The following is a 13,385-nucleotide window of genomic DNA, read 5'->3' as shown; positions in this document are numbered from 1 at the left end:
GCTTCCAGTAGGCAAATTATTCCGTTCAGTATGACTCTCGTTCTTACTTGTTCTATCTAATATGCCTCTCTTCACAATACAGTCTGGTATAATAACAAGAACAACTACATCTCCATTATGAGGCACTCTTTGCACGTAACTTGGATGTCATGGAAACCTGCTCCAATATTTAATTATTTGTGAGTATATAACAAAACATTTTTTTCTCTATAGATTGCTGTAATTGGAATGACATCAAATGCTCGCACTAAAGCTAAATGTGACTGTAGTCCAATAAAGAAAGCATGCAAGATAATTTCTTCTGCTATTCCATTCTTTTTAGACAATTCCTTCTGTTAGATACTTAGCTTTCTTGAACCACTGCTCATAAAAAATTTAAGAGTAGATATATATCGAAATGTTCTTAAAGCAGAATTCTGTCAAACCATCCCTGCACCCATCTGCAACTTTTAAACGGGCAGAAAAAATTGAGATTATTTTTGCTGTTCTAAGAGAGCATTTTTTCTATTCTAAGAAAGTAGAAGAAGCGAGGTTTATTATTCACATACCTGTCTGGCTAGAAGCCCAAGTGATTATTTCAGGAAGCTACTGAACCATACTACTTGATGTCTTGTGTCACTAAAATAATTTTTCTTAAGCATTAAGGTAAAGTTTCCAAAGAGCACTGCAATGGCTATGACACATGGTATTATTAATGCTGTGAAAAAATAGGTAGTGAATTTTTAAGAACTTTGAAAAATGTCTTTAAATTTAGTTTTTATTTTGTGAATCTGCTCCAATTTTATAGGAAAGTTAGGATGTTCTCAATCCAATTCTTTTTTTTTTTTTTTAATTCCAGGAAAAGGAATTCATAATTTGTTTTTCGGGGAAGCTGTGCTGAAATCTGAAATGAAAAAGTTACATTCATTCATGAGAAAATAAGTCTTTCTCATAAATCTTAGAAGTTTTACATTTCAGAAGCTAATCATGTTCAAGCACAGTTCTTGTTTGAATGGCAGAATTTCTAGGGAAATATAAATACTCAAAGCAATTTGGCAGAAGGTAAGTGACACTATGATTAACCTAGAGCAACCCAAACTGTTGTGGCAATCTGTAGGGTTCCTGGAACTACGATCTTTGACATAAAGCAAAAAGGGGGTTCTCCTCATTTGCTGGAGCTAAAAATATACCTCTGAAATCCTACACTTCTCCACGTGTCAGATTACCATGTAACCCACAGGTAAGAAAGGCTGAAAGACTGCAAAAAGGCTTTTAAGCTATCTTGGCAGCCTCCTAGTTCTGATCACTCTTGACACTGAAGAAGCTCCAAGTACAGAGAATTCACTGTGTTGTCCTTTAGACTATAATGCCTCCCAGAATTTCTGCACCACTCCGTGGTGGTTCACTGAGCTCTGTCACATCCTTAACTCTCTTATCTCCTGTGTAAGAACTTGTGATGATCTACTGAACAGGCTCCTGATGATAGGCAATCTCTCCTATTTCCATGTTTTAAGAATGTGTGTGATGTGCCATGGATGGATACAGTGACTTTATACACTAATCACAGTTGTTTGTGGCGCTTTCAATCTACCGCTCAATGTAAAGATGCCAAAGCAGATAGATAGAAACTTTTTGTTGCAACAAAAGTCATCAACACATATTTTTCCTCCCTAAACTATTTATGTAACAAATTTTGTTCTATACTATGAGTATTCTGATTAAAGCTTCGCAATTTTTACTGATGCATAAAGGGATCAATTTATATGCAATGTTTAAATATTTGGGGTGAAAGAAGCTTTATAAATTCTGTTAATAAATTTCGTAATCATATAGAGTAAGAATCACCAGTAACTGGAGATATTCAGTATTGCATAACTGCACTAAAATGGATACAAATTGTGACATGAGTGCAAAATAGCATTTCTCCAGCACTGGAACCTTTTCTTCAGAACATGAAACAAATACGTTCTAAAATAATGAACACATGAACAGTACTAGAAAGACAATTTAATTAATAAATCCATAAGTCTTATTCATAACAAAATTTCCTTTCTGTGCAACTGTATCAGGGTGTTTTCCAAAATATCTGAGATATTATTTATTTGCAGTAACACACTGCCTCGGACTTATGCATTGGCATGCATACATTGACATATAAACTTGCAAATGGCTCCTTGATAGAAACAGAAGAAAAAAATGCATGGTATCTTTTAAGTTTGTCTTATTAGCTTCCATGCAGGTACCTGGCAATTCCAGCAGAAATCCACATCTCACTGTTCATTACAGACACAGTAACAGACAGTGACTGCCACTGAATTCTGTCGACAGAATTAAGAAACGATCCTCTGTTGCTATAACACACGTGCCTAAAGTTAGAGAAGTGTAAGTAAGGTCAACATAAACATCACCAAAAATTATTATTATTCTTTCAGAAATAGAGAGTTGCCCCAAGAAAGACTGGTGTTAGTTTTGTAACATGCTGATGAGAGGCAACTTTTTCCAGAAATAGGGAGAGAAATGAAATATTTACAAACACACATTATCTCACCTGCATGTATTTGACACACGGATTTGTCTAATACCCATCACAAACAATTTCACAGAATACTTCAAAAGACTGAGCTAAAGGCTTACACAACAATTTAAGCGATTTTGAGGATTTATAACAGTAGGAAAGACTAGATCTGTCACTTTTTTTTTTTTCCTTTTTCAACATTGAAGTCTGTATCCCTGAAAAGCCATCATCTGAACAGGAATGCCAAAGGACGAAGAAAAGGTAACAGAAAAAAAACCAGAATTCATATACATATGCAGAACAGAAAGAAAATTGCACAGGACAGCAAAACTCACAAATGTAAAGAAAACATTGCAAACAAATTTTGTAAAAGATGAGGGAAATCAAGAATGGCAGATCAAGCAAAGGGGATGAAAGTATATAAAAGCAATTCAGGCACTGGAAGAGGAGGAAGTGGCAGTTAGAAACACACACAAAAGATTATCAGCCAGTAAGAAAATAAATGTATAAAGAAGAACAAATGCTTGTTATCAGTCTCTGTGTTAAAACTGCACTGAATTCTTATTAACATAATATCATATATGTGGTGAATACACGTGAATGATATTTCTGATTCTGTATTTCAGAAACTTTTAGTCCCATCTCTATGCTAATCACAGAAAACACAGAAAAGTTGTTAAATAAATAAAACCAAATAGTGCTAATACTAATAGTATTTTTCATTTGATCATTTTCTTCTACAGTGTTGAGGAACACTGTATCTTTTTTTTTTTCCTATTTCAGAATTAAGCACATAACTCCAAATTGTAAATGAAAAAATATGAGTGCGACTACCTATGCTGAGATGTAAGAATATAACTTAAAAGTACGAATAATCTCTCTTTCACATATAACAGAAGCGCAACGTTTCTCATAGGGTCTTGCATTTATTCATAAATTAAGATGTAAGTAGACAGAAAGCTTAAGTTTGGAACTCTGTGATTTCCCCTTCAGGTGTACATTTGATTGAATTTAAGTTTTTCAGCTCAGGTGGATTCATATGAAGAAACTTTTTAATCTCACCCGAGTCTTGTAAGGACTCTTACTATTAACGTACAGAATGCACCACCATAAGCACTTTTCCTTTCCCAGGTGTTAAATGGTAACCAATTTTCACAACTAGCTGAAAAATAACTTTCAACAGGCCCAACTTTCCACTTTCCAAAATATGCAGTTCATTCCAAAGACAGAAATCAAACATCTCAGACGCATGGTGTCAGATGCTCCAAATTGTGATGTTTTATAATATTCTTAAAAAGCAGGAAATTCCACAGAGGAAGAGACAGGCTGAGAAATTGCGCAGGAGACTGAACTTCACAAAGCTGTTAGGGGTCTGTTGGGATGTTTGTAAAAATATCACAGAAAACCACAGAATGGAAAGGGGAATACTCACACATAAGGAAGGGGATTTAGAGCTTGTTGGGAAGTGCGTTAAGTGAGGGGAAAGTGGAACCGAGGGCTTACTGAAAACATGGAGAGATCTCCAAAACGTATTGCATAGCTCCTGAGAAAATTGCCATGCATTAGGGAACCCATCAGTCCTCTTGATGGAACGGAACTTGGGTAATGCACATTCAAGAGGCTCTTTCCTAAATGCAAATAGCAATCAGAGCCTTTGCTGAAATGAAGCTCAGTTTCAGCCTGGAGAAAACATCTTAAGATAAATTAACAGCAAAATGAAATCTTTAAAAAAAATCAACCGAAAATCTGTCCAATGGGCAGTAATGAAAAACTCAGCTTATTAGCTCCTGTCTGTGAGTGCAAATCAGCCGTGTGCATTTGCATTCATCAGTGAGGCTCCTCTTAGGAAAACAGCAGTGTTTTTCTGTTTGCTGGTAAGGAATTTTTTTAAAAGGACCAAATCATGGCTTGGCTAGATAGATGTATATGCATATGCATCGATGTATGCATATTTATATTTGTATGTATATATTTTATCTATGTGCGTGTGTTTGGAACCTTTGAATTTACTACGTGCGGTAAACTCTTACAGGAATATAAAGCAGTCCTGGCTCCCAGACACTAAACCAGAAGTGAGCTGCAGTAAACACCAGCTTTTAATACTGGGACTCAAAGCTTAATTTATATATGTCATCTGTACTCTACCTGAAAGTGATAGTCATTTTTCCTGCAAATCTATTCCATTTTCTGAAACACAAAAACTTTATATTGCATTAACACATCACAAGTATCTTGCCTGCTTCAGAAGAAGGAAAAAACAAAAAAGATTTCATTTCTTAACAGATCTCGTCCGAGATCTGTTATTTCCAATTGTCTCTTCTGCTACTGTTCTCCATTACATAATCTTTTTCAAAATTGCCTATATAGTCATAGCTCTGAGATAGGAATAGTTTAAACAATCTTAACACAAACTTTGACAAGATTTAGATAAGTATGTAGTCTAGCATAATTCTAGAAAACTACCTATTGGAGACTGACCTTTACTAATTGATACGATTCTATTATAACCTTTCCTGAAAGCACTCAGAGCACTTTTATGGCTGCAAATCTGCTTCTCAGAGAGTCAAGCTTAAATTCATCCTCCTGCCCAGATCATTATTCTGCCATTTCTTATTCCACTTTGGTTACATCCTATAGCAGGAAGCTCTGATGAGCCCTCAGTGCAATACATCCCTCCTACTGTTCTCTCCTCCCCACGGTACCATTTGTTGTCGTGTATCTATGAGCTCCAGGCTTAAACATTGATGCATGTGATTAGCAGAAGATCTGGGCCATGGCCTTACAGATTAACGGAGTTAAAGATTCATGCTTGAAGCCTCAGTGCTTCTGAGCATGCACAGAAATCCTGCATCTTTCATAACGATTAGGATCATTGCAAGTTTTAAGGTCTTTGATCTTATTCTATTGCCCGGTGCTGCCTTTACCAACTGTCCTCTTGAATTTAAGCAGAATTTAGTACCTGCTTCCAAAATTACAGGAAAGGCAATTTCCATGTTGCCCACATCTCCCATTCAGTTCTACCAAGTTAAAACAATTCTCCCTCCTTTGCAGTCTATGAAATTTGCATTACAAAATATGAACGCTTAAGTTCCAAACAGCGTTCTTGCCCTATATATTTAGGGCATTTTAGACAGCAGATAGTCAGATATGTATGCCAGTGAAATTAATATTATGGCTTCGTTTTTTACATTTCTTAATTCTGAAAAATTTTTAAAGAGTAACCTACATTGCATTGATCTCTGAGATAAGCAACGTGGAGTATATAATATCCTATGGAAGGTAGTGACTTGTCCTGAAGTAGTGATGCCTATAGTCTTGAAAAGGTTAATGAACTGTATCTAAAATTTGTTTTTGAAAGCTCTCTATATTCCTTGCACATATTAGCTCATCCTTTCGGTATTTTAAAATTCAAATAGACCCAGTTAAAAAAAATGGCAGAACACATTTGAGTAAATTTCAGAGCTATTAAAAATTCATAACCTTAAAATTCACTCGCAAGCCCATACACTTTAAGAAGTTTCCATATGTGTCCCTTTGGCTCATGTACACCACAATAACGAAGTAATCCATGCTGCTGGGGCACCAAGAAGTAAAAACCCCCGCAGAGTAACTGAATGCCACTACAGTATGGCTAAAAATGCAAAAGCAGGGGCATTCAAAAGCATTAAAAATTGAAAACCAGGTGATGATATGAAGAAGGTCAATTAAAGAAAAATTACAACAGCAAGAGCAGAAATACTTAGTGGCATTGGATGATAAATACAGGGATGTTCTTACAGGAAGAAATTGGATTGCTTTGTCTGCCAAATTGTAGAGTACTCTGTTACTGCCAGGCAGCTCCAACTGTAGCAATATTGCATCAACAGAACCATATGAATTCTGCAAACAGGATGTAAGTACACCAGGCTTTCTAGCATCCAGCAGCTACTAGTATTTGTAACATATATAATCCATTCCTGGCCTATTTAAGCAACTTCAAGCACTTTCTCCTTTCTTCTCAAAACAAATGGCTCTTCCCAAGAAGCCTGTCTTGCAAAATCAGAATGGCAGCTGGGCTTCCTGGACACTTTCTGGGAAGCAAAATTTATATGTAAGGATTGATGATGGTCAGGATGCATGTGGGTTATACCTAAAGTGAAGAGCAAAGGATGCCGCAAGCTGCCATGTGTGGGCAGATGCGAAATTCACGTGTCACAGGGCAGGATTTACACCCATAACTGTTTGTTAAATGCACTTAGAGAACACTTTCCAAACAAAATGCCTTGGGTAACTCAAAGGGTGCAAAGATTTATTTCTTCATCAAGTTTGGACAAGGAGATGACACTGAGCTGCTCTTCTAAATAAAAATGGTGGCAGGTCTGTGCAGTGTAACAAGCTGAACTTTATGTTCAGAGTAAGTTTTACTGGCAAAAGATTAGATGCCTAGGACTTGAGGCAGGTGGCTGATTAGATAATGGGTTTGATGTTTACAGTCCTTTCATAACTTTGAGTGTGATGTGTGTAAGTTCATTAACGGGCTCGTGGTAGGAGTGCAGAGTCCAGATCTCATGGATCTTTCATTAATGATCCACTGAAAGCTAGTTAGCACTAGCTTTCTAACATAGTGTTTAAACAAGCATACAAACATCAATTAAGCTATTTTGTAAATTTTAGGGAAAAAAATTAAAGCCATATGTAAAAAGGTTTGCGCAAAATTCTCCAGGGATATAGGACATATGTTCTATGACTAAAATCATACTCTTTTCTGAAAGTCTTCATGATTTACAAATGCCATTCACCTCTACTTACTTTTGTTTTCCACTTTCCCACATTCAAACCTTTTATATGCCAGAACAGAATCTTAATCTACCGCATTGTCTTTGCATAGCCTTTTACTTCAGTCAATGCGTGACCACAGCAATGTGAATATGCAAAAATGAAACCAAATGGCGGTTTTTTATGTATTCAGAAACAATGCTTTCCAGATTTTCAACATCTCATACATAGTAAATGTAGCAGCAAGTCATCAGGATTTGTTACAAGACTAATGGAAATCCCCAAACCATGAGTCGAAACACAACTGGCACATCACCCCACTTCCCACTCCTGTATTTTGCTGCAGATTATCTTGCTTAGTACAGTGTGTTTCAGCATTCATTGGGTGAAAACTCACTCTAAATAAGCTGTCAAGCTTAATTGAACTACTCTGCAAAAAGCATCTTACATAAAGAAAAGGCTTCAGAAGCATTATAGGAAGCACAATACCCATCTATATAATACTTTTTTTTTTTCTGTAACTATGGTTGAAATTATCTAAAATGGTCACCCTTTTTAAGGAAGAAAGCAAAATCATCACAAATACTTTCTTCTGATTTGAAAAGGCACAGAGGGTAGTTTACCTGCAATTGTCAACATTATTTCTTCCCACAGCATTAGAGAAGTTGAAAGGTCCCACATTATTGATTTCTGTGACTTGTATACAGCCAGTGAAATTGTAGACAGGTCCAGGTATCTACAAAGGAGAAAATGGACAGTTATTTTTCTTGTTGTCACTGCCATCAGTTTTAAAAATAATTAAGTTTCTGCAAAAGATTTGTAACATAATTTAACCCTACTCCTGAAGAACCCTCCTGGCCTCCATTTTTTCTCTAACTACATTAAAAAAAAATAAAATTTGAATGTGAAAAGAAATTACAGAAAGACAAGCAGTACTGACTTTAAAATAAACTCATAGAGTTTTGGACATACAGACAGCACCACAGATACAGTGAGACATCAGCAAAATGTGGAATTCTCTAAAATTAATTAGGTATTTATTTTTTATAGATGAAAACAGGTCATGGGGAATGGAAAACAAGGAAGCTTTGAAAACTCTACTTTTAAGTCTACTGCTTCCCTGCTCAAAGAAATCTAGTACCATTAATAATGTTTCAAAGATAGCAAAGGACCTACTAAAAATGGGAATCACTGTAGGGGCACTGACAAAACACAGAACAATAAATGCATATCTCACCATCTAAGCAAATAACACTGACACAATATGTTGAGAAGTGTTCTAATATATAAACAAACCACCCAAAATGTTGCAACTGAGTCTTTATGAACTGGACCACTGGACTGGAACAGGTTCCTGGTCACACCAGATCACAGGTACCTGTCCTTGGGGCCACATAGCAGGTAAGACTCCATAGTTTATATAATAAATTTCATGCCAAAATAGGAAAAAAAAAGTACTGCTAGAACTATCCATGAAGATGAAAGTTCACACATCTGAATAGGGCACTGGGGTCCTACTCGGGAAGAAAACATGGTAATGGTGGAAGAGGATATGACCTGAAGCACTAAATGGCAGCTGGTCATAAACCCACAGGAGGAGAAGCAAGCCTTGGCTTGGTCCTTAACACTGCAAAGGACCCGTTCCTAACACTGAGCATGAAGTCAGGTTTAGATACCCGCAGGTTTAGGTACCTGCAGAAACAACAGAAAAAAAGCCATCGAGGACATCATTTTGTACAGGAACACTACATAAAAACGAAGAGACTTTTTAAAGGGAAATTCAAAGGAATATCCCAAAGGGTGAAGCACATGCAGATGAATACTTAAACTATCAGAGGTTCACATAAAATGTAAATAAACTACTAGGAAAAAAAAAAGTACTTCAGAGACCCTCAGAAACCGGAATATTTAAATAGCAGGGTACAAAATGTTTATAAAGGCTAAAATACATCCTTTAAAATTTGAAGTCATGTCCAAATGAAGAAAAATAGGAAGTTATATAAATGTTGGCAGCAAAAATCCAATAAAGGAGGCCAAGTAAAGAAAAATAAAAAGATCTTGAGGAACAATTTGCTAAAAGCATAATGGCAAGCAGTAAATTCTTTTTAAAACCCAACAGAAGCAGTAAGCCTGCCAGAAAAGCTGTAGGGCCAATAGACCATCAAAGTATAAAAGGAATGTTCAAAGAGATAAGGCTCTAGCAGGAAATGTAAATGAACTCTCCAAATCAAAATTTAATGTAGAGGAGCTCTAGGAGGTTCCCAGGCCAGAACCCCTTTTTATTAGGGATACATCAGAGATCTCAAATCGAATTACTACTGTAAAATGTTTTAAAATAAATAAACAAAGTGAACAATTGAAAAAAAAAAAGGAAAAAAAAAAAAGACCAATCAAATAGCGTTTACCCAGAAGTCCTAAAGGAAATTACCGTAGCCATCACTTAAAATGGCATCCAAACCATGGGAATGGTAGGTGTGAATTTTTGGGTTTTCTGTTTGTTTGGGTTGGGTTTGGATGGGTTTGGGGTTTTTTGCTTTTTATGATTTGGGAAAGGGGGACAAGGGCACACCTCAAACTATGCATCAGCAAGCCTCAGTTTCATTCCAGACAAACCATTAAGAACTACATTAAAGAACAGAATTAACAGATACATAGATGAACATAATGTACTGGGGAGCAGTCGAGATGGTTTCTGGAAAGGGAAATCACAAGTCCCAGGAGGAACACAGAAAATGTGAAAAAGGATGCCTTGGCACATAGCCTTTGATTTCCAAAGGCTTTTAACAGGTTTCTGTGCTAAAAGATTCTGGAGTAACTCGGTCACCCTGGGATAACAAGGAAGGCCTTCAATAAATGAAGAGAATGGTTGAAACAGAAGCAGAAAAACTGGGATTAAATAGTGAGCTTTCTCAATATGGAGAGCCTCTAGAAATTCCCTCAGCATCTGTATCGGGATCTGTGCTCTTCAGCACATTCACAAGTGGCTCAACGTTTCCTGTGTTACTCAGGATAGAAAAAACAAAATTCTGAGAAGAGGATTTCACAATACGCAAAAATTTTACAGTGTGCAAAACCTGTAAGGTATGTAAGGATGATGGTACATATGAGAGTTTCTGACCAGAGAGTGAAGGCATAGACTAGGATTCTTTATTCAGGCAAACCCGCCATCAAGGAGAGTCAGAACAGAGTAGCACGCAGACAAATAAAAGAGTTTTCACAGTTCCTCACAATACAGGATAAAAAGGACATGAAATTACATAAATCAGTGCAAAGATTAAAGCAAGCTAAAGGGCATACTTTTTGTGCAACTCAAAATTAAGCTGTGGAACTCTGCTATAGGATGTTGTGGATTGTATAAATCTAAATGGGGTCAAAAATTGGTCAAATTAATGGGAAGAGATTTTTCCAAAATAGTTTTCCTTATCTCTTTTCTTACCATTAAAGGTCATAAAAAGAATGATGGCTTTTAGCCTGTATATTTGCCTCTTCCTTACCAGCTAGTAAACCATATGTCATATTCTGATGGCTTCTTGCTCTGTCCAGAGCCTTGAGGTAAAACCACCTGCCCTTTTCTTTAAAGGAAAAAGAGATTTTAAAACACTGATAGATTTTAAAACCAGGTTTTACTAGAAGACAAAATATTAAATTAGAACATGGCAACCATTTCATAGATTTCAGATTTCTTTTCCTAGACTTGGAAAAGACAGGGGGCGTAACCAGGCTCCTTAGGAATAAGTCTGGGGGTGGCAGAATTTCGGCTCCCGCCAGTAAAAAGGAGAAAGGACCTATAGCCCAGCTGAAGTGCTTATACACTAATGCACGTAGCATGGGCAACAAACAGGAGGAGCTGGAAGCCATTGTGCAGCAGGATAATTATGATGTAGTCGCCATCACAGAAACGTGGGGGGATGACTCACGTAGCTATAGTGCTGCCATGGATGCCTATAGGCTCTTCAGGAAGGATAGGCAGGCAAGGAGAGGCGGGGGTGTGGCCCTGTATGTTAAGGAGTGTTATGAATGCTTTGAACTTAATGATGGTGATAATGGGGTTGAGTGTTTATGGGTAAGAATCAGGGGCAGGGCTAACAAGGCAAATATCGTAGTAGTCTGTTATAGACCGCCCAACCAGGATGAGGAAGCAGATGAAATATTCTATAAACGGCTCAAGATCGCGAGCTCTTGTCCTTGTGGGGGACTTCAATTTGCCGGACATCTGCTGGGAATACAATACAGCAGGGAGGGAACAGTCTAGAAGGTTCCTGGAATGTGCTGGGGATAACTTCCTGACACAGCTGGTGAGAGAGCCAGCTAGGGAAGGTGCCCTGCTGGATCTGTTGTTTGTAAACAGGGAAGGTCTTGTGGGGGATGTGACGGTTGGAGGCTGTCTCGGGAACAGCGACCATGAAATGATAGAGTTTTCGATTCTGCGAGAAGCAAGGAGAGGGGTCAGCAGAACTGCTACCTTGGACTTCCGGAGGGCGGACTTTGGGCTTTTCAGGAGCCTGGTTGACAAAGTCCCCTGGGAGGCAGTCCTCCAGGGCAAAGGAGCCCAGGAAGCCTGGATGATTTTCAAGAAGGAAGTCTTAAAGGCGCAGGAGCAGGCTGTCCCCATGTGCCAGAAGACAAGCCGTCGGGGAAAAAGGCTGGCCTGGCTAAACAGGGAGCTAGTGTTGCAACTTAGGGAAAAAAAGAGGATTTATGGCCTCTGGAAGGAAGGGCAGGCCACTCAAGAGGACCACAAAGAGGTAGTTAAGCTATGTAGGGAAAAAATCAGGAGGGCCAAAGCCCAGCTAGAACTAAACCTGGCTTCTGTTGTCAAGGACAACAAAAAAAGTTTCTATAAATATATTAGCAATAAAAAGAGGACTAAGGATTATCTCTGTCCTCTAGTAGATGGGGCTGGCAACATAATGACCAAGGATGAGGAAAAGGCTGAGGTACTTAATGCAGTCTTTGCCTCAGTCTTCAGCAGTAGGACCAGTTGTTCCCTGAGTACCCAGACCCCTGAGCTAGAAGACAGGGATGGGGAGCAGAATGAAGCCCCCGTAATCCAAAGGGAAATGGTGAGGGACCTGCTTCAGCACCTGGAGGTGCACAAATCTATGCGGCCGGATGGGATCCACCCAAGGGTATTGAAAGAGCTGGCGGAAGCGCTCGCCAGGCCACTTGGTATCATTTATGAGCAGTCCTGGACAACCGGGGAGGTCCCAGCTGACTGGAGGTTGGCAAATGTGACACCCATCCACAAGAAGGGCTGGAAGGAGGATCCGGGGAACTACAGGCCAGTCAGTCTGACCTCGGTGCCTGGGAAGGTCATGGAACAGATCCTCCTCAGTGCCATTACACGGCACATGCAGGAGAACAGGGTGATCAGGCCCAGTCAGCATGGGTTTGTGAAGGGCAGGTCATGCCTATCAAACCTAATATCCTTCTATGATAAGGTGACCCACTTAGTGGATGAGGGAAAAGCTGTGGATATTATCTACCTGGATTTTTGCAAAGCTTTTGACACTGTTTCCCACAGCATTCTCCTGGAGAAACTGGCTGCTCATGGCCTGGACAGGTGTACTCTTTGCTGGGTAAAAAACTGGCTGGATGGCCGTGCCCAGAGAGTGGTGGTAAATGGAGTTAAATCCAGTTGGTGTCTGGTCACAAGTGGCGTCCCCCAGGGCTCGGTGCTGGGGCAGTTCTCTTTAATATCTTTATCAATGATCTGGATGAAGGGATCGAGTGCACCCTCAGTAAATTCGCAGATGACACTAAACTGGGCAGGCATGTTGATCTGCTTGAGGGTAGGTTGGCTCTGCAGAGGGATCTGGACAGCCTGGACCGGTGGGCTGAGACCAATGGTATGAGGTTCAACAAGGCCAAGTGACGGGTCCTGCACTTGGGTCACAACAACCCCATGCAGCGCTACAGGATTGGGGCAGAGTGGCTCGAAAGCAGCCCGGCAGAAAAGGACCTGGGGGTGTTGATTGACAGCCGGCTGAATATGAGCCAGCAGTGTGCCCAGGTGGCCAAGAAGGCCAACAGCATCCTAGCCTGTATCAGGAATAGTGTGGTGAGCCGGACTAGGGAAGTGATCATCCCCCTGTACTCGGCACTGGTGAGGCCCCACCTCGAGTACTGCGTTCAG

The 13,385-nt window shown here is 39.2% G+C and overlaps 1 protein-coding gene across 1 annotated transcript in view; it reads right to left on the bottom strand.

Annotated features, from left to right (window-relative positions):
- EYS (eyes shut homolog) overlaps positions 1 to 13,385 on the bottom strand; it is an 884,174-nt gene that overhangs the window by 242,123 nt on the left and 628,666 nt on the right. Inside the window, exon 36 of the mRNA XM_063330257.1 lies at positions 7,873 to 7,985. Within this exon, the coding sequence (XP_063186327.1) occupies positions 7,873 to 7,985 (113 nt within the window). The remainder of the gene's footprint in view (positions 1 to 7,872; positions 7,986 to 13,385) is intronic.

The sequence above is a fragment of the Chroicocephalus ridibundus genome, chromosome 3 (assembly GCF_963924245.1).
Source record: "Chroicocephalus ridibundus chromosome 3, bChrRid1.1, whole genome shotgun sequence".
NCBI lineage: Eukaryota > Metazoa > Chordata > Aves > Charadriiformes > Laridae > Chroicocephalus > Chroicocephalus ridibundus.
The sequence above is the reverse complement of the archived record's forward strand: the minus strand, read 5'-3'. Positions and strand labels throughout refer to the sequence as shown.